General features: G+C 43.2%; 2 protein-coding genes across 7 annotated transcripts in view; one reads left to right on the forward strand and one right to left on the reverse strand.

Moving 5' to 3' along the window:
• The window catches only part of FABP6 (fatty acid binding protein 6), a 75,687-nt gene extending 55,801 nt beyond the window's left edge, over positions 1 to 19,886 (reverse strand). For all 4 annotated transcript variants that reach the window (XM_075441967.1, XM_075441966.1, XM_075441965.1 and 1 more), the window contains exons 1-4: positions 19,797 to 19,886; positions 19,278 to 19,356; positions 18,524 to 18,611; positions 4,853 to 4,982 (exon numbers count right to left, since the gene is read on the reverse strand). The gene's annotated coding sequence lies outside the window, so the exon portion shown is untranslated. The remainder of the gene's footprint in view (positions 1 to 4,852; positions 4,983 to 18,523; positions 18,612 to 19,277; positions 19,357 to 19,796) is intronic.
• A 518-nt stretch (positions 19,887 to 20,404) lies between these two features.
• The window catches only part of PWWP2A (PWWP domain containing 2A), a 29,037-nt gene continuing 27,108 nt past the window's right edge, over positions 20,405 to 22,333 (forward strand). For all 3 annotated transcript variants that reach the window (XR_012766077.1, XM_075441956.1, XM_075441955.1), the window contains exon 1: positions 20,405 to 21,118. Coding sequence is in view for 2 of the 3 variants with exons in the window: in XM_075441956.1 (XP_075298071.1) it covers positions 20,466 to 21,118 (653 nt within the window). In the remaining variant the exon portion in view is untranslated. The remainder of the gene's footprint in view (positions 21,119 to 22,333) is intronic.

The raw sequence follows: 22,333 nt of genomic DNA on the forward strand, positions 1-22,333 counted from the left end.
AATACGCATAAAGGGACACTGCCAGGTAACAAATATTAGGCAGAATTCCAAGGGCTTTGCTGCATCCTTGTTCAGCTCTTTGCCAGGCAAACTCCTGCTGAAATCGACGGGAATTTTGTCTGAGTAGAGATCAAGGAATGCAATACTAAAAAACAAGCAAACAAACAAAAAGTGTATTACAAAAAAGTTGTATTATTAAAAATACAAAAAAAATGCTACAATATTAAAGTCTAATGTGAGAATGACTATGCAGCTAGTGAGACTTCTGCAGTCTCTAGGCTTAGGTTGTGAAAATAAGTGTTTGGTTTTTTTCTGATTAGTTCCATTTTGATCAATATTTGATAAGGGGCTACTATTGTGTGTGAGCTGTTAACTTTATTTAAAAAAATTCAAACCAAAAATTCTATTGAAAAAGTAGTAATGGATTAGATTTAGGTTTAGAAAAAACTTAGCATGCAAATCCTGAAGGAGCAGAATTTATCTACGATATGATTGCAGCACCTCTTCAGCTAAGGGTGTCAGTACCAAATGATTGCTGTCTACTCATTTTAAGGACCTTAAGAACTTCCTAACTTTTTGCATGAGGGCAACCCTTTGGGGAGAAAAGAGATTACTCAGAGTAACCGCTAAAGTCTAGATACGTGGTTTTTCTTTTGGAGCCATCAGCAGTTTAGACATGCAACCTAAAAACCCTGTAATTATCTGCCTTTTTTTCAAGACAGCCCCAGTTAAAGTAATTTGATAGCACAAGGCAACGGAATAACGGTATCAATCATGTTATAACAAAAACATATCAAATCAGAAGTTGCTCTTCAATGCATCATCCTCAAAGGTATGGAGGATGCTGATTTTCACAACTTTGATTCTTCATCTTAGAGAGGATAAGAGATTTTCTCCTTTCTTCTATTCCTTCCCCTGCACTGCTAAGATACTTGGCTGCTTTAGCCTTTTTGCATAATCCCAACTGCAACTTCTCCAGTATCATTAAGAGACAGCATGATTTAATCCTGTTAATTCTTGTGGGACATGGACCCTTGCATTGCATTGTATGATTTAACATACCTTATTTACTACAGAAATGTGTCACTTGACAGAATACATCATGAAATTCAAGCTGCATTTCAGAACATTTTTATCATTCGAATGGGTGCCAGTTCAGAACAAAGTGCCGACTCCCAGACATAGACGAGACTGCAGCACAAGAAGTGGTGATGGAACTTTCGGTAAACACAGCATCTAACCGGCGTAGTAATCTATGACAGGGGTTGAAAGTAATACTACATGCCAGCGATGCTCCAACATGAATTATCTAGACCGCAGACCTCAAAAACACAAAGAGTGAACCTTGTATGAAGTGCAGATTGATTTAAAACTGCAACACTGCTTCCAAGCCTTCTCCATCTTTCCCCCATGATAAATAGAGCAACATTGTACAGTTCATTTGTTTTTCTAACAGTTTTCCCTTTCTTTTTATTCCATTAGTTAGGTTGAGCCTAACTAGAAGATTCCTATAATCTTACAAAAAAGCAGCCATTAACATTCCTTCCTTTTGAGAATGAAGTATCTCTATTGCGGTTTAATTTCTATGTTTTCCATATTAGTATAAACCATGCTGGGAAAAATGCATTTTTAAATCAGTTCTCAATGTTTCTGCAGCTTAACTATGACTACTTGAAGCATGAAGAAAAACAACCACACTTCCAACCAACCTTTCCACTGAACAGAAAGAAGTTTAGGCTGGCAAAGGTATCTTTTCCTAGTAGAGTATGCACTATTCAGCAGGGTGGTTTTAGCTGTAGTGGGGAAGGAACACCATCTGTTAAAATAAACTCTGCTATAGAGCTACATCAGCATATCCTTGGTACTGCAGACTTGGCCCTTACTCTGTGGTACAACTATGGAGAAATGCAGCATAGTTACACCAACAGATTTCCTCATAAGGATGGTGAAACAGCTGTTGAGAGATTGCACTTTTCATTTTATTATTTCCTGGGGGGTGGGACAACTCTAGTAATAAGAGAATTTGTGTTGTAAAAGATACTAATACCGCATCGTCCTTCATATGTAATTCAAGATTAGACATTACTGCTACTACTACAGTGAAGTAACATAGTGCATTTAACAATTCTGCACTATTTTCATGCATTCTACTACCATTTAAGAATCTGCAGTACCTACTGAGCACCACTATTCAAGTCTTCTTCCCTAAGGAAGGCATATTACTTTCCAACTTATTCTCTAGTATTTAAGTTAGCCACTAAACAAAAACCAAACAAACAAAAAAAGTGTGGTGAAACTGAGCATTTGCCTAGGAAATACAATGTTATGTGCTTTAATTACAGCATTGAAACTCCTGGCCTATAGATACCAGCAAGGTGCTTTGTAGAAAATATTATACAGCCTCAGTGGACTCCACACTAAGAGTTGATATTAACCAGACTGAAAAAGACAGGACCTTGGTACATGACAAAAATGCAAGCGTTCCCAGTAACCTCAAGAATATAAAAAGTAGACTTTTGCAGCTTTAGAAGTTGCGTGACCAACGGAAGAATTGCAAAAATCTGAACAACCCCATTTCAGCTTTCCGACAAAGGCACAGTCACACAGTCCTGAATCCAGCCTTGCTGTCAGACTCCACGGACTGCGCACTGCTCCGGAGAACTGCATGACATGGGTAAAAACATCCTGTGAGACAACACAGCCCTCCTGCTTAGGTCCTTGCGATGCCCACCGCTATAATGCAACAGTTCAAATGTCACTGAAATGCTCCGAAACCCTGCTCAATGTCCCAAAATTGCCTGTCAAAACTCTTCACAGACTCCCGTTACCTAAACAGCCCTCTCTGAATCTAAACAAGAACCCAGTTCTGCACATCATGCTTTGGCAAAACTTCCATTGACTTCAACTGTCAAGTACAACACAGACCACAGTCATGACCAACAACAAACGCAGGAGCTCAAACGCAAGATCCAGCTGCTCTTACCTTACGGAGTGCAGTTACAATGAACAAACAACATTTTGCAAATTATCAAGATTAGTCCTAATGACATTCATTTTCTGCCTCTGGAGTTGCCAATGGATAGATACGAAAAAGTCATGGCTAAACCGGCTGAATGACACAGTGACAGAGATGTTATCATACCTTGGCATTTGTAATTTTATAGACTTCTCTGTGGCAGGACCAAGGAAAAGGATTTCTCAGAGTTTCCATTTTGACTGCAGCACTCCAGCTCTACATTCCCAGAACTTTTGGACAAGCAACATTTACTATCTTGCAAATTTTCCCACTGATCACCATGTGTCCTTATCACTGACAGGATAATCAAGCCTCATGTTAATCATCTCTGACATGGGTTTGCGGACTAACTGCCAAGCATTTACCCTGACATACCAAACCACAGCGGTCTATTGATTACAGTATCAAAACCATAGCCTGTTTTGGTTTGGGGATGATGGAATGTTTTTTCACTAGCTACAAGGCTTGAGTTAAAGGGAATCTCTGAATGAGGGCAACACAAATTCCCAACCACTGACAATCAAGCACACCCTTGAAAGGTACCAGAGCAAACTCATAGCTTGAAGAAGTCTTTGTCTTGATGTGCAAACCAGTTAAATAGTGTTTTCTCACAGTTAGAAGTGACAAGATAATCTGGCAAGAACAATTAAAAAGTGACCTGACTTTATCAAAGGAAGTGAATTGCCAAGGACCATGCTGCATATTGCTGCAGAGCTCTGACAGGAAGATAGCCTGAGCCTGAATACTCTATCAGTTAACCCAATTGGAATTCGATTAGGTACAGGTAAGGAAACATGCGCATCACATGCACAAAATACAGGTGATACACTTTTCCTTGTTTTGAAACACTTAGCACAATAGGCTCTACAACTTAAAGTCCACGAGAAAACAGAATGAGACACTGTCAAGAACACAGAACTGTAAGAGAGCACAACGCGACATCTTGAAAAGAGCAGAATGGTTGAACTGGAAAGAATTAGGGTGGTCAGAAGTGCAGATATCTCAGTAATCAGCACCTAATGTTCATCTCGTTTTGCTGTGTTAATGATTGAACTCTGCAGTCTTGTGCCCAGACTGTGGCTTGAGTGCTCTTATTTCAGGGAGCACCAAAACTCACTGCATGCCAAACATATTTTGCTGTCCATGCACAGGGGAATGTTTGTCTCCTGAAAGCAGTACAACATTTTCTCCCTTGCATACTTAATGTTCGTAGAGTTTTAGCAAAGAAAGGTGTCCACAACTTTGGGCTAACCAAGCCTGGTTAGATAGAGGCACAAGTATAAAACCGCTGTCAGAATTACAGCATGTGACAATACAGCGTTATAGCACAGCTATCCTTTATTAGGTGAAGTAAGGTATTTCCCACCTGAAACTCCAAGCGCCACCCATTTCTCGATCCAAGTACAAGGCTGTTCAGCAGAGAAATGAGGAGATTTTGCAAGATTAACTTCACTGTTAAAGATGAGGTGGGATGACAGCCCTCAGCTCCAGCTGCTGGATGTTATATGCATACCCCTAGGCTACTGACAAGACGGCAACGACATCCTCAGCTAGTCCTTGTTTTGGGGGAGGGAGGAGGACCTTAATTTGAATACCTAAACATTTCTACTGTCTTCCAAAGAAAGTAAGGACACAAGAACACAACTCTCCTTACACCCTCCTCCCCAAAAGGTTGACTGAGAGCAATCTCTGTAGTTTATTTCCCTATATATTCACCCTCAATACCTGTGATATTTTAAAATTAATAATAAACTTGTCATTTTTATTAAACACTAGGGATCATCCATTATTTTTATCAAGAATGAAAAAATACACAGAGTGTACAGGAACACATACAGTCCGAGGTATATTTTCCAAGATCAGAAGAGCTGAAAATACTTGTCTGTGACGGCAGCATTTCTTGACTTGGTAAACCACGCACGTGAGATGAGGCGTGAGGAAGTAAGAGCATGGATAAAAGGGAACTCTGTGGAAAGACAGAAAGAAAAGAGAAACAGACAAAGAAGGAATAAGAACCAATCCTTAGCAAAATGTTACAAAAAAAAAAAAATCCAGAAAAAGAAAAAAAAAAAAAAGAGTCTGCCACTGAAAATTGCTAACTGCGAGTTTTTATTCTAATTTTAGTCAGAGAACAGAGCATCTGATAAAGAGATTAAGTGAGCACATCAGGCACAGAGACATTAGCATACATAAATGGGCCATGACCTCTCCAACTGTTGTCAGTGTTTTTTTGCCTGTGTGCTTGCAAACACGATGAGGGACAAATTCATCCTCACTGTGACTGGATCAAAAAGTCAGTGGAATTATATCAGAAATTAGTATTACCCTGAATATCTTTATATTGATATGACTATACTGTATGCGAAGATTCCAGCTCAGAGTGGCTTCCCCCCCCCCCCAACATGAGAACTGCAGACCTCAATACCAGCTTGCGCTTTTTTGTTGGTGTGTGTTTTAACCGAGCGCTTAACTGGATGGCGTGACTAAGCAGTATGCTACAGCTTTCAATACTTTCGTTTGACCTTTTTAGGTGAGGGGGAAAGGCTTGAAAAAGTCGGACACGTTGTCATTTTTACCACACCCCTCCCCACCAAATGGTCTCAAAACTGTATCACAAGAGAAGCAGAAAGAACCAGCTTAGAGTGGAATCCTGGGCTCCAGAATGCCTGAATTTTATGACTTTCAAAGCATCAGACAGATAGTAGATAGTAAACTAAAGAAAGATCCAACTACAAAACATACCACTCCTGAATGGCATGCAGACATGAAGTCAAGGATGTGAGACAAAAGTTACTCAGTCTTATTCAGGTAAGCCGTGAAGTCAAGATGACTTCAAGAGGGACTGCCAGTTATAAGTACACTTCTGAAATCTACCCAGAAAAAAAACCCAGTACGAATTTGTTCTATTTTGTTGACCTTACTGCAGCGCTTAGCTCTGATCTGTAGCCAATCCATAGGTAATTGGTGCATATAAGGCAATGTCTAGCTGGAAAACACATTTGACTTCCCCAGCCGTTTTACTGAAATACATCCAATTGGTCATGTAAACCAATTAGCAAAAAAGCTGAATATGTCAATAACTCTTAATTTAAGGAGAGAAATTAATTTTTAATTTATGGAATAACCAGATGCATCTGAAAGACTAATTACCCGGTTACTGTGTCTTTGTCAAGGATAACATTTGGCACTTACATGGCACTTTTCATCCTCAGGTTGTTTTAAACATTCACTATAATTAAACCACATTACAATTCTGTGACTGAAAAGTTATCGTCCATATTTTACAGCCAGCAAAGCTGAGGCTACAAATAAATGACAAAGAAGGACACAGAGTCAGAGATGTGTTGGCAGCTGCTTGCTTCAGCTTGGCAAGTACAGTGGTTCCAAATGACTACCAGTCAATTCCATTTCCTCTATTGTCTCATCTTCTTCAGCTCTGTCAGCACAAAAACCTAAATGAGAACAGACTCTGTAGGATTCCCACTTCTGTAAGTAACTAAGGTCAGTATCTTGCCATTCCTGTTACTCCTATTTGACATAAGATTTATTTCCTGGGACCACAGGCAAGGAAAAGCCACATCTCAACAGCTGTAAATTCTCTTGTTCTTGGGGTCAGTTTGTCTACAGATGGAGAACAATCTCAGAAACACTACTGTGATTCCACAACCAAAAAGCAAAAGAGTTGCTTTGATATATTATTTAAGGCAAAAGAGACTTTTGTAATTTGCTCAGAAGACTTCTATGATAAATTCCAAATTAATACCATGCTAACTTACCTACACTTGAATTTAGGCCTCAACTGATCCTAGCTCCAGTGACAACATCACCAATGCACTACAGGCGTGTCAGCAGCATATGCATTTCAACCTACAACTTAGGCCAAACCAACTAATTACTGAACAACGTCGCCTTAAATTTGAGATTGGTATTTTCACATGGAGGCAGGCAAGGATCAGGATAGGAGCAACACTGCTGTTATAATATGGGCTGGAAGATAAAACACAACACACGTATCTGTAATACAAATAGTCTTTCTGAAACTGCAGGAAAAGCTGCACAGTTATTTGTACTACAGCGGTAAGCAAAGGTTACAACCGGGGTTGGCTCCAATTGTTTTGTGCTCCATATACCTTGAAATCTGGATTTTCAGAAGCGCTTTAATCAGAAGGAAAATCAAAAAAATTAAACAAACAAAACCCCAAAATAAACCAACACCTCCCAACCTTGGGCAATGTACTGCTCCAATAAAGGCTTCTATCTCTGTACCCCTGTTCAGTAGCTTGTGCCAAATCAGAGTGAGATGCATTTGTGCAGCAGCCCTTGAGCTCAAGGGAAAGGTGCCATACACTCCTGGGGAAGAGAGCAATGCTGCTGGCGGTTTGTGTTGTGTACTTCCACGGAAAACAAGAGCTAATAAAGTTCACGTAATTCATTCACAAGTACATAGGAAAAACTGCAGAAAACACAAGACTCAGGAACAACTGTACAGATAAAACAAAAGACTGATGCATAAGCTTCTTAATATTACCACTGTTTGAATAAGAACTACCTAGCGTGTTGCTAGAAATAAGGGGACAAGCGAACCGGTCAGAAAAAACAAACAAACAAAACTGGGAAATACTCGGCAGCCCCAACAGGCTCTTCTACTTCAAATGCCAGCCCTGCCTCAGGCTTTTTTTTGTCCTTTCAACTTTTGAAACACTACACACAAGTTATTTCTTACAAAGACGCTGCCGTAACCAGAAGATTTCTTGATTTAATCATTCACGAAAGAATTTCCAGAACAGGGTTTGGGAGGTCATACTGTTGGGAACCACTTCACAGTACAAAAGCTTGGATATCTACTGACACTGAACTCATTGCTGCAGTAAGTCAACTCATAGTAACAGGTGTCTGATCCTAAGGAACACATATGTATCTATATTTTTATCTTTTGCGCACTTAACATCTGATAAAATATGCTAATTCCACAGTTCTGCGAAGCAAATCATCTTTACAGCACTAGTATGCTCCATCCCTGCCAGAGGATTTACCGATCTGTGGGTCTGTCCATATGCTGAGACGGATGCAGCTGCACGTTTGTTCTGCTTTCCCCAACTGGGCAATGGTTGAGCATAAACCAGTGTCAATCCACCACCTCTTAGACATGTTAATATACAACTGTCTTTGCAGGAAACGAGCTGTTCCCCTGCAAGGCTCTTAATGTAGCGTCACAGGCTACGCTCATGTGTCGATATCGAATGCTCTGTCAACAGTCACCTACTGACCGGCTCTGTGTCCTGAAGAAGAGGCACCTTTTCAGATGCAGACAGCTGTCTGAAAGGCAATGGACGGCGGTCTCCAACTCACTTTACACAATGTTCACGATCTCGGTATCTGACAGACGGTCCTGGGCTGAATTCAGATCCATCACGAGACACATACTCCCATGTAAAATGTTCCTCCGCAGCTACCCACTGATCATTCTTCTTTGGTCTTTGCTCTTAACTGCAGGCCAGTGGGCAAATCAGTGTAGCAGACTGAATCAAGTATGAATTTAAGTCAATCATCCTGCTCCTCCTTCCTTCTTCCACTCTCTCTTTTAAAGAATGTAGATTATGTAAGTCAGTGTTCTGTAAAGCACTTTAAGAGCCAGTGATTGTAACAAGCAATTTAAGTGCCAGCTCTACATTATATTTAAAGGAGGAAAGATAATTACTAACAGCACTAAAAATTAAAAGGAATTGTATAAAAGGGACAGTGTGAATAAACAGCTCAAGAATTAAGCAAAAGAACTAAATATACTTGAGAGACTGTGGTCAAATTATTTTAATTTAGAAGAATATTATCTTGTTCAAGGATTTTCCTGTATATTATTCACAGATGGCCAAGAGAAATATTTATGACAAAAGGAACAAGACAGAACAAAAGCCTAGATGAAACAAGAGCTGTTAATGAGGAATAGGTACAATGGCAGAAATAGAAGGATTCCATTTAATTGTCAGAAAAGAACTGGGTCTTTGATGCTCAGCAGACACGGACTGAAGCCATCAGTTTAAAAGAGGTCCTCTTACTTGGGCCTGCTGAGCAGCTGGCTCCAGCAGTTACAGGAACGTGGTGGTGTTTACGCCATGTCAATGATCTGCCATGTGATTACGGAGGAAAAAACAGTTCTAAATTCTCAAAATTATCATTTGCTTTGGACTTTGAGGATTTTCACCAAGTGATTTAAGGTTGGTTTTCAAAGGCCCTAAATGCCTATAAAGACGTTCTAGTAAATGGGTTTAGTTTCTACCCTGAAGGAAGGAGGTGTTCGACCATCATACCTTAGAATATATTTTGTATTTTGATGTCAGTGCTTTAACAGAGAGACATCGAAATGTTTCTTATCTGCTGTGTCCCCAATGCACTCACATTTATGAAGGGGAAATAATTAGACAATTTATTCATTTGCTTTTTCATATAACAGAAAAACCCACCGCTCATCTTTAAAGGAAGGCACATCCTGTTTCACTCGGCAAACAAGCACATTACATATAATTTATAGATAAACGTTCATGTATTTTACAGCAACTACATAATACTATACATAGCGATGCACGTGTTCAACACCAAAAGTAATTTTGGGGAAAGGTTTAGGAAGGGCACAGAAAATCCTGATAAACTTTTCAACACTACTTTCACTTCGTGCAATTTGGTCCCTTCCAAACAAAAACATTCGAAACCAGTTACGATCAAACACAGACAACTTCCAGCAGCTTACCAGATCGCAGCTAGCCAGCTGAACCACTGCACGAGACACTGGATCTCAGTCCTTCTCTGTCACGAAATGAATAATAACAGCTTACACAGCAGTGAAATACACCACCTTGTGAGGACTTGTAGAAGGGCTTTCTCTTGCCGAAGAGAAACAATGTTTAAAGTAAGGGCGTTCTACCTCACCCTTGGTGAGGATTGGTATGGGCTGCTACAGTAACTTGAGTTACACTGGGCAATGTGTTAAACCAGTGTTACTTGATTACATGCCCATGTAACTTACAAGTTAGTTTATAAGTCCCAGATGAAGTGTGTAGTATACGGGCGTAATAAAAGAAAGAAATGGAAATCAACAGGGGGAAGCAAAACTCTCAATCTTCTTTTCAACTCGTTTATTCAGGCATTTTTTTCCCCACCTTAGTTCAGTCATAAGACAAAAGAAAGCTTCTTCAATACTCAGTCTTTCATCAGCTAAGAAAGAAAAACAAAGTGACAGATATATCCTTCTGAAAACATTTTTCCACTTCCCTACGAGTAATTTCCCTCTCCTCCCCGACACGTATGCAACAGTAAGTGACTGATTGCCTATTTTCTCACAAAATCAAACATAATCCAACTTCTAAGTAACAGTTCTAGCTACCCTTTCCAAATAGGCCACTTTTTGTCCCTATCTTCACCCCTTTATTACTGCATTAAACACAAACCTGAATATAGATGTACTCCACTTCAGATTTCTAAAGAGCTGTGAACCTCCTAGATATTTCTTTACCTGCAGCAGCATAGACTTCTTCAGCAACAATGAAAACAATCATTTAACTTCTAATCGATAAACTTGTTAACAACTAATATTAAACCGAAATACTCAGCAAAGAATCCTAAACAACACATATGATGTCAGATATTTTAAAACACTCATCCTAAAGAATACCTAAATGTCCATACATAACACACAGATTTCATTAACTTAAACATTCTTGACCAAAACTCAGGAGCTAAGGAAGGAGGACACAGATCCCAAGAGCTGTTTTTTATTCCTCGAGGTATAAAGCAACATCAAATCTTGGAGAACCCATCATTTTCACAAATGAATCTCTGGGTGATTCGTAAGTATCCTAGTGATTCTAAAAAGCATCATTACCATGGCTTGATGCAGTGCCTGTCACGAGATACAAGAGGACATGATGGCAGCGAATTAAAACCAAAAAGAAGCTTCTAAACCTGCATCTCAGATGAGAAAGTCACTAAAACCCAACCCTGTTCCGGAGCAGAATTTAACACCTTTCAACCACAACTTAATACCTAAAGGCTACTGCATTCAATTTAACAGTAAAAAAAACCCCACCAAACCAACAAGCCAACACACAAACCAGACCACATCACCACAGCACAGAAAATACCCAAGTCATCAAGACTAATATCCTAACTCATAGAAAATGTAACAGATGAACTTCAGTTGCTTGTTCTACATTTCAGGTCAGAGACAGTACCTCCAGGAACCCTCCAAGGCCTACTCCCCAGCCCCTGTTCTGGAACAGCTTCCTTGAAGGAATTATTTTCTTCATTCTTGGACAATTACTTTAAAAATACAGAGAGACAACAGCAAGTTTAGTCCAAGAGCAGATCTTCAGGTTCAAAGAGAGCCATTCAAAGGATGAAACCTCAGGCTAAGGCTACATAACATACCAGTATCAGCAGTGACTGGCCCTTACAACAAACCCTGTTATTGTTTCTTCTGCTACGCAAAGTCAAAGAAATAACTCTGTTAGCAACTAGAACCAGCACAACTGCAGGGCTCTCCACACTGACAGTGGTGGCATCAATAAGCATCAAGGGCATTTCTACCGGTGCTAAGGGCAGCTTGAAGAGATTACGCCACAGCAGCAACGGTCTCTGCAAAGCACAGTCACAGTTAAAAACCACACTATCCAAATTACAAGCTGCACGGCAAGGCCATCATTTGGAAAGCCTTATTCAATCAGAAGAGAGTAACCATAAAGTGAGTTGTTCTGTAACAGTTTCTGTGAGCAAACTCTTCTGCTAGGTGGGCCATTAGTCAGCGCAGGATGCTGATTTGGCACCGATTCAGGGAAAGACCTTTACTGACTCAATTAGTAAGTCACTTCAGTATCCTATAGGGATCTCCTACCCAAATTCAGGTAAGGCCCAGCCCTGCTTGCCATGTCAAGACCGTATTTCAATGATTAACTGACACATACTGTGCTGTAAGCTTCACTGCAAAAATAAAAATACGGAATGAAAAAAAACTTACACTCAGAAAGCTTCCTCTTCCATCTACAACGGAAGGGGTAAAGATTTAGAGAATACAGAGCAGACACCTACAAAGTAATTGCTGGTAGAATGTCAAAGGAGGTGGTACCATCACAGACCATTAAGGCGGAAAGGAGCTAGAATCTAATAACCACAGGGGAGATCTCTAAAAGATTGACAGTGTAAATCCTTAAATTAACATGGGAGACAAAACTAAACAATCTCTCTACTGAATTAATTTTTCAGCAACCCTATGGATTCTGAAAGCCACAACTGTTTTAGAGCAGTAAGTTACAGCTAAAAATACAGGAATCTGAAGAACTATAGCAGAATTTCACAACTAAATGTCTACATACAACACAACTAAATACCTGGCAAGACACAGTTGCTTTTCCATCCTCTATCTATCCTAGGAAGCTTGATTAGAAATATTTAGACCCCCTGAGAACATGCATGGCTTCTCTATAAATTCATAATCTTGAAATTGAAATACAAGTTTTCACTTGCAAAACCTGCAATTGTGAACGGACACGTGACCAAGGTGCAAAAGCAGCAGCCACATACGGTAGAAAGAAGCATATACAAATATTGATGACAAGTCAGAAAAATTAAAACATGTACATTACAGTTAAGTCACAAAATTAGAAATTACTAACCATATCCACATATACAAAGACTTGCATTCCCACAGGAAAGAACAACACTGCTTAGACTACTGGAAGCAAATGGTTTCCTTTGAGTTAGATTTTTTTATACAACCTTATATTTATGCTAAAACACTGTGAGCCCCTGGCTAAAAGATCATCTAAAACTTTATTAACAATATACCCTATTCTGTTCACTACAAATCATGGACATGGAGATCTTTAAACAGGCAGAAAGAGAGGGAAAAAAAAATAATACCTGAAGAAAACCAGTTTTCAGTTTCTCTAGATCTCAAATTGAGTAACACCGTCCCTAGCTGTGCTGCTCTTGGCACTATGAGTCATCCAAAGAGAATACACTAGCTACGGTTCTGCTCTTTCCAAAACACTGAAAATGCAAACCACATTCTTTTACAACAGGAAAATTAAACTTCCCTAAAACCACCACGGAAAATGAATCCAAAATTGTTAAGAACAACACTTCTATATGTAATACTCATCTGTTTAAAGAATGTATACAAGTAATTTGATGCCTGAATAAAGTCAGAAATTGCAGTATGTTTCACATAAGCCCTGAAAACATACATATAGTTTTAGCCACAAAATTATCCAGAGAGCCTAAGGCCTTTATGCTTTCAAAAATACTTAGCCTTTGTACTCAAAATTAACATGAAATGAAGTGAGATGCCTTAACAGATCGGGCACTTACTGCCCAAACAGGCACTTGCTAAAATTTATAGAACCTTCCTTACCTCTTGAGAATATGGCAGCACAGGTGATAATCACAGTTTCAATGTTTAAACTGTGAAAGGAGAGTACCTGTGTAGTCAAAAGGACAAATGGTCTCCTGAAATCACTTCAGAGCTGGCTTAGCATCCCTTTCTGAACCAGTGTCCTGAGAGCAATTGCTTTCTTCACTAACAGAGCTCAGAAACCGGCCATTTAATCTAGGCTTTTAAATTAGGTCATGTAAATACCTTCCTCTCTACCTAAACAACTGCTGCAAATGAACTTTCTTAGCCATTTAGGCCCACTGTAACCAATTAGCACCTCCCAGACTGAATCTACCTGGTCTATAAGAGCAGGGGAACGGAAGAAGTGCTTCCCTGCCTGGTACACTTGCAGAGGTGGTCAGATGGGCTGCCAGTCCACCACGAGGTTTGTAGCTCCAGCTAGAAGGAACTGGAGTATTTCATACCTGACTCAGACACAAGGTAGCTCACATGCTGACGGCGTGGTGTCCCAACCCAACAGCCTCTTGCAGGTACGCTGGTACATCTCTGGCCCACAGCATTGTGCAGGCTGAATTGTCCTGACAATACTTTTGAAAAGGATACCTTGCAAACTCTGCTCTTTGATGTCTTGGTCACCTCTTAGACTAATTTTGATTTACTGAGTCTCCAAGACTCAGTAAAATTGATTAATCTAGCTGGGCGCTACAAAACCAAATCATGTAAAGGAATGAATTCATTCCACACCCACAACTTTTAACACTGACAATAAGTAACTGTGGAGGAGGACTAGCTTATGTGTGTGGGAAAAGGACTGGCACTTGATCTACCAAGAATTAGTTACAATCAATAAGTTAATAACTTAGTAACAATGATCTCTTGTTTGAGAGACAACTATAGACTTCGTTTTCAGTGCATGATGAATTTTTTTATTTATATTGAAATAATGAAAGATCTTTTATTAAAAAGACAGTTATAATGTACAGATGCAAAACTAGAGATAAGGTTTTAGCTGCCAAAATATGAAACAATAATATGAGCGATTTTGCATCTTCAAAACTGTTTTATTTTATCTGAATGGAAAAATGTGTGGACATACGACGTGGATAACACCACTACCTAGAGATGCACAAATTTCAGAAGACAGCAGAAATCAGTCAGGTTACAAGATAAGACAGGAAGTAGTTTTAGACTCGCACTTCTTTAAAATTATAAAATCAGTGTGAGACGTGTCAGCAGTGTGCTAACACCAGTGCTGTGGCCCACAGGCTCACTTACAGCTGCAATTTTTTTTTAAGCAACTCCAACTACAGTAATTGATTTAAATCAGTTCTTCATATGGACATCAGGTAAAGCCCCAACCGTTGACTTCACCTCTTGTTCACAAGAAATTTAGCATATAATTAACTTTTCAAATTGCAGGGTAGAATTCTGGGTCATGTGTGCATGCAGTGAGATTTTACAAATCCTTTAATGATCATTCCTAAACCTAACTAAATGAGCTCTACATTCTTACGGCTACAAAAAACAGTTACCAAACATTACAGGAATGACTGCTTATTCTCTCCACCCATACCAATTTTCTGTAATAAACCAGTAATGAAGTTTCAAACCAGCTTACGTGTAACTGACAATTGTTTTAAAAGCACTACTTTCCTAACCTGTTATAGAAGCATCAAGGCTGCAGCACACAATCAGGACCCAATCTTCACTTTCTGTTTGTTTGCTTATGTTCCTCTTCACTGCTTACATACATGGGTTTTCATTGGTTACACTTTTTCTTTTTAAATAGGAAAGCCTTGAAAGTTTCACAACAATAGCAGATCAGGCCTTGCAAACACTGAATACCGTTTAAACAGATTTATTAACACAGCATAAAACTGTGGTCCCTAAACTCTGACTTGCGGAGGTTTTTGTGAGACCCTCAGACCCTCCTCAGGATCACAGGAAACTGTTGTCACTACAGCAGTCACAGGAAGCTACTGTCACTACGATTCAGACTGACGCAGAGAGAAAAGTACGATGTTTCCTGCAGTACACTATTTCTCAGCGTTGTTGCTGAAGAGCCAACAAAGACTGGAGCCACTGAATGTATATAAACCACAGCCCCTTTAACGCACAGAGTCACAAAGTCTCAGCAGGATTGTTGGAACCTCAAACTGTAAACCCCTAATCTAAAATTCTTACACCTCAGTCTAGGTAATAGGAAAAATATCAACTCTCCTACCAAGACAGTAGATTCACTCCCTCTAAATCCACACACTTGTTTAGAGCTTTCATATGCCTACAGTAAGACAGATCAGTTGCAGCATGAACAGGCATAGCGAGCTCATATGTACCCATCTAGCCTGGATACCAGTAACACCACAAATTCCAGCTACTAGGCAATTACCAGGGTGAGCCCGTTCTGCAGACTGCTATCACAGTTTTGCTGTTACTGGTAGCTAAATTAGCTTAAAGGAAGCTGTCTACTTGTAGATACGCTTGCAACCACTCACTCTGGCTGCACTGCAAGCCTGATTATACTCCATTTATGTGTATTGTTCCATTACAACCTTGCAACGTAGACGTGCTTGCAGTTCGTGTTGGCTCTTTCATGGTAGTGCACTTCTAAGGAACTTCACGCCCAGAGAACGATGTTACCACCAGCTTAAACGATACGCACTCTAACCCAACGCACTTATCAGTTGAAACACGCTGTGACTATTCACAGACTGCGAGATGTTCTATTCATAGTTAGATCAAGGCAATAATACATTTTGGCCATGACAAAACAAACCAGTATCACCAATACCGAGCAGCACAGGCCTTTCAACAGCCAAGTCTGCCAGACCTGATGCTTTCTGCGTCCCAGCTTACACAGACAGACACAACTCTTTCACCCGTGTGTACCCATGCATACAAACAGAATCGTATCTGCTTCTTACAGGCATCATGCAACCACATCACATCCGTTCACTCACTCAACCCAAACGCACTACAACTTTCTCAGCTACCCAGCCTGCCAATATGCTGTGAACGCATCTTGATAGAGCTTTGCATCTTTCCTGCCTCCAAATTCATCATTTTATTCCCTCCAATTGTATCAGTTCCTCTCGAATTCACTGTTTCTTCTTTCTGTTTCTGTCCTTTCTGCCAATTGCTGAACACACAGAGACTCCTTTTCATCTACAGAAAGTGTATTAGTGCAATTTGTTTTGTTAATTTCATTCATTTTATTTCGGCAATTTCTAAAGGAACCAAGATAGATACAAGGCCCCAGCTATGCTAATCATTATGCAAACCAGCCACAGAATGACAAATCCTATCCTTAAGGGATCACAGGCTGGATTTAAAATAAACAGAAATTAAATGGTCATCACAGGGATCTTGGGATGGGAAAAAAAAAATTACATAGCACTTTTTTGCTAAACTTCCAAGTTTCATCCATGCCAACGGTTAGTGTACTTCATTTAAGGGTTACCTGCGATATCATATTTCTGTTGGCCATTAGAGTGGCATAGAACTGTCCTTATGTACCTCTTTTTAAAAGAACACATAGCACCTTTCAACATGCAAATGATACTGCAAAAGAGCTGTTTTCATTCTATTTTAACACCCCCTAGCAGTTTAAACAGCTTGGGTCAAGTACATAATCTCCTCTGTTACTGCAAGGGAACAATTCAGTGTTAACGAGCCACACAGCCAGGTTTGTTTCCCATGCTTAGCATAACGATTGCTGGGGACTCCCCTAGATGTAAAAGACAACAGTTAGCATTTTAATGGTAACTGTCTGCCATGATCAACACCTGCTGAAAAGCAAGGTGAATATCAGTGAGCCTTAGCCTCACTGGAGTTTTGCAAGAGGAAATCTTCCATTTTACGCCCATCCTCTACCGCAGTCTGAACTTAACATAACAAAAAGCCTGAGGGGCTGAGCTATTGGATCTTCATGTCCCATCAGCTCAAGGGCTGGGCAGTCGCTTTGTATTAGCTGTTACTTTCTGGTAGGCTCAGAATTTACGGCCACCCTTCTACGCCAGGGCGCAGGGACACCAGAGAAACGCATTGTGGCTAGCTGGACTGACCGGCTGGCACAGCTAACATCGCCAACGACGCAAAGTATCGACACAAGCCACGCTGTTTTATACAAGGACCACGACAGTTCTGGCCTCCCCAGCACAAAAGCTGTCTGGCAGCTTCGCTTTTGCAAACTTCTACCTGAGTGTCAGTGTTCGTGCACTTTTGAAATGTAGTACTACGTCTGCTGAGTAAAAAAATAAAAATAACAAAAAAAAAAAAAAAAAGAATAGAGTATAGGACAACACGTATGCCCGTACCCTGCCAGCCCTTCTAGCTAACGTGATGCCTTTCCCTCACAACATTAATCTCGGGATGAACAAATAGACTACTACTAGTGTAAGACAGCAATAAGGAAAACAGCACTTGAACAGATGATCATAGCTCTAACATGCAGAACAGTGTCCTATGCACGCAGAGAATGGCTTGGTCTAGTGCTGAAATACAGCTGGAGTACCTCCAAGCACAGCGAAATTCTTTGCGTAGGAGAGCAATGTAAAAACAATTCTGGTGTTACGTATGAGCTATCTTCACTAACAGATTTCTTTGATCTGTCACAGGACTCATCTGAATAAGGTAAAGTTTCTGGGAAACAAATCTTCATCTTCTACGTGCTGTACGTTGTCATAATTGCACAGAACAAAAATAATGAGGGGAAAGAACCGCAGTCCTCCCACTCCTACGACCATTTATTTTATACCAAGCTTCTGCAAGATGAGAACTCTCTGCGAACCATTTGCAACTTCTGTGAACCTCCCAGAGCCACTATTGCATTCTCCTTAGCAGAACGTACAGAAAAGCTTGAAATCTCTGAATTAAAACTGAAATCCTTGCACAGGGACAGCTTTGAAATGAAGGTAACTCTGTAGCAACACAAACCTTCTCATTATTCTCCACAATTCTGGCAAAGAGCGTACTCAGCCCTAGGGGTGCCTAGACAGTTGCCATCTTTCAAAGCATTATGGCCTCAGGATACAGAATACAAATCTTTAACAAACATGGTCTAACAAAACTGTTTCAAAACGATTTAGGAAGTAATATTAATGGTAGGAAGTTTTGGAAAAGCTTACCAAACCTGATTTCTTTTCAGCCACAGATCATAAGCTGAATCCATCTGCTGTTTCTCTGTGATACAGACTGACAAAGCTGCAAGCATGGCTGGAAAAAAAAACCACCAAAATGTAATTCAGCATCTACTACTCCTTCCTCCAATAAACAAGCTCTATTCTACCCACCCACACTACCAAACCATTGATTTAACAGATATGCTGGTAAAACATACAAAAAATTATGAAGCAGTTTCACCTTTAGCAAATTTATTTAACTATATTTCTAATGTATTTGTCTCCAGAAAGGTGTCTAGTTGTTCCTCCTGATGTTCCCATATGTTCCTTACACACTTTACACCACCGACAATGCAAGGATTACATCCATCATGCAAAGGAAACCACCATCAGATACAAAAGGAAGAGTCTTTCTGTCTGTTACGCAAGTCAAACCACAATGATCGGGACAACAGAGCAGGTTAGTCATGCCTTTGTTACTAAAATCCTATAGCTAGCAGCTTGCAAGATCATGTTTTACTCGCACACAGTTATACGTCGCTTTTTTTGCAATTTATTCCATGTCCTCATCTACTATTACTAAAAAAAATTCTCTGCATTACTGTAGTCCTTTGACTATATACAAGTCACTTCTCCTGCAATGAAGGGAAAAAAGGCGAGTGTAGTGCCGGGCCTGAAATCTGATCAAGGATTTTTTTTCCTTATACCTCTTGCAAAAATTTCATTAGTACTTCACGGCTGTTATTTATAAGTTTTTTACCTGACAACGCGGGGCGTAGCTCTGTTTCCACTGCAAGCCTACGGCTGGAAGAAACTCTGAAGTCTGCCAATAGAAGTCACTAACATGAAAGAAAGGGAATACTCTATTTTTAAAGAAATTCTTGTAGATTTGTTACTTTTCAGAAAATTTCATTTGTTGCCGAACAATGCATCTCTCATAATAGCACTAGGAGGAATAAATCCATTCACACTTTACGATCACTTTTGTCTTCCCGTCTCCAGTTGCTCCTACTTTTCTCTCTCATCCATCCCTCCCTCCAACAAACCCCTCCCTCCTGCAAAGCGCTCGGCTTCCCAAAATGTAAAATCTTGCACATAACGGACTAAACCCTTCGCTTTTCCACAAATTTTTGTCCAGGAAATACAAGATTCCTGCCGGGGGGGGGGGGGGGGGGGGGGGAATGCCCACACGGTAGCAACTCGGAAAACCACTAATCCAGGGCATCTTAAAGGAAAACATTAACTCTTTCCCTCCTCTCTTCACCTTTACCCAACGTACCTAAGCTCACGCTACTGACTCTTTCAAAGTGTCGATTTACCTCACGCCAGGCACCGGGCCCTCTGCCCTTCCCGCGTCTCCCCCTCCCCGACGACCCACCGCTCACCACAGCCTGCCACTCAGCCCACCGCCCTCCAGCGCAGGGACCGGCAGCACCCCCCACCCGCGGGTCCGCCGAGGACCTCCCTGCCCTGCCCTGCCCTCCCGCCCCGCCATCTTCCCGCACGCCCTCTCACGCCCTTTCCCGCCCACCCGCCGCGCGCACGCCGGCCGCAGCGCGGCTCCTGCCCCGCGCAACCCCTGACGGATGTTTGGCTCCGCCAATTACCGGCCTCCGACGGGAGCGGCTCCTCCTTCCGCCAATCACATAGCGGAACAGCCCTGGAGGCCCAACCCCTCTGATCTGTAACAACCTGTAAAGCACTAAGCCACGCCTCTTCTTCCTCTTCCCGGCTCTCCGCTGAATGAAGTCCCCGCTGGCCAACGAGAAGTTCCCGTGGGCTTGACGGACAGCTCCGTTTTCCAGTAGAAGCGGAAGGTTGCGCCGCGCCTTCCAATAGGCGGCCAGAAGTGCGACTAGGGGGCGGGCCGTCCCTCCCAGGCGGGCGGGGAAGGCCGTGGTTATCGATCCCGCTGCTGGAGGGAGGCGGCGGGGAAGCAGCAGAGAAAATGGCGGCCATGGCTGCGGAGGCGGCGGCGACTGCAGCGGTGCCGGGCGACGGGGGGGCCGGCGAGGCCGAGCCTGAGATGGAGCCGATCCCGGGCAGCGAGGCCGGCGCGGACCCTCTCTCCGCCGTCACCGAGGCCGTGGAGTCGGTGGTGCCGGACGGGGAGGAGGCCGACGGGGGCAAGGCTGCTCCCGGCGAGGCCGAGGAGCCGCCGCCTGTGCAGCTCGCCCGGAGCCCGGCCGGGACCCGGGAGCCGGACGCCGAGAGGACGGAGAAGCCGCCGCCCCCCGCCCCGGCGCCGGCCTCGCCGAGCCCGGGGACCGAGGGGCCGCCGCAGCCCTGCCCGCCGGCCGCCGCCCGCCCGCCCCTGCCCCCGGAGCCGCCGCAGCCCTGCCCGCCGCCCGCCGGGGGCTCGGCGGGGCCGGAGCCCGGGGAGGAGCCGTCCCGGCCGGAGGAGGAGGAGCCGGATGCTGCCGCCGCCGAGCCCGAGCGCCCGGTGCCGGCGGCTGCGGCCGGGGGGTGGGCGGAGGCCGCGCTGCTGCCCGGCGCCGAGGTGCGGGTCACCCTGGACCACATCATCGAGGACGCGCTGGTGGTCTCCTTCCGCCTGGGAGAGAAGCTCTTCTCTGGGGTCCTCATGGACCTCTCCAAAAGGTGAGACCCGGGGGGGGGGGGGGAGCCGGGCCGGGCCCCCGCCCTGCGCCTGTCCTGCTGGGGGGGGAGGGCAGGGGGGCGGCGGCCTTCCTCCCTCCCCTCCCCGGGAGCGCGGGCAGCATCCCTCGGGCATCCTCCTCCTCCTGCCCCGACCGACGGGGGGAGCGGGGGGTCCCCAGCCGCGGAGGGCAGAGCCGCAGAGCCGCCGGGCCCCTCGCTGCCCCGGTGCGGTGGGAGCCAGGCTGGCACAGCCCCGAAGCGCGGTGACCGGCGGTGGTGTGGAGCGGGGGGGGGGAGTTAATGGCGCTTAAACGCCCGGGGGGGGAGGGACTCACGCACACACACGCACACGGCTGCTGGGCATCCCGGAGCAGCCCCCGCCTCGCCAGAGCGGGTTCGGGCTCTGCCTTTCGCCGCTTCCCGTGGCCAGGGGTGCTCGGGAGCGCAGCAGTCGCCGGCGATCCCCTGCGTCTCGCAGGCCACCGAACTGCTGTTTGCCGGCCGGAATACCTCCCCGTCTGCCTGTTCGTGTGCTGGACGCGTAGGGCTGTGCAAGCGCAGGAGGGAGAAGTGAAATTTGACCAGAGTTATTATTTAAAGTTAGTTGGTATGCAAAAAATGCAGCACTTTTTCCCAAAAAAATTCAAGCTGCGTGTGTGGTCCTGTGTCTTATCGCTCCCTTTTACGTTACCAGCAGCTCTGTAATAACTTCCCGTAATGTCAGTGTTGTCAGTGCTTTCTAAAAGCCATGTGCTGGGGACCAGCCCGCTTGTCCTGGGCCCAGCTTCTCGGTTGGTCTTGGGAACGGAAGGCCTCTTCTGAAACCCGAGTTCTGGGTGATGCCGTGGAAATAGGGTTTAGATTTGCTAGTCTGAAATGCTAAGGTATCTGTTTGTCTTCTGAAGCCAAGTACTAAAACGTGATCCGCAAACTGTACTTCTAATGCGCAATATTAAATGTCTCAAAGCAGGCCAGAAGGCATTGCAGCTGAAGTTGTGCTGGTTAACATCGATTCTTTCGTAGGTCTCAGGTTGGTACCAGCAAAATTATACCGTTGCTGTGGTTAGCAGGGTGGCAGAGCACGTGCTTGTGTACTGCTGGGGGTCTGTACGTGTGAAGAAGGAAGATACATAGCTGCTTCTCCCTTGCTCCTGAAAGAGATGATAGCTCACAGGAGGTGCACTGACCACAGACATCCCGTCGTTTGCCTGAGGT

This window comes from Opisthocomus hoazin, chromosome 23, assembly GCF_030867145.1.
Source record: "Opisthocomus hoazin isolate bOpiHoa1 chromosome 23, bOpiHoa1.hap1, whole genome shotgun sequence".
Classification (NCBI taxonomy): domain Eukaryota; kingdom Metazoa; phylum Chordata; class Aves; order Opisthocomiformes; family Opisthocomidae; genus Opisthocomus; species Opisthocomus hoazin.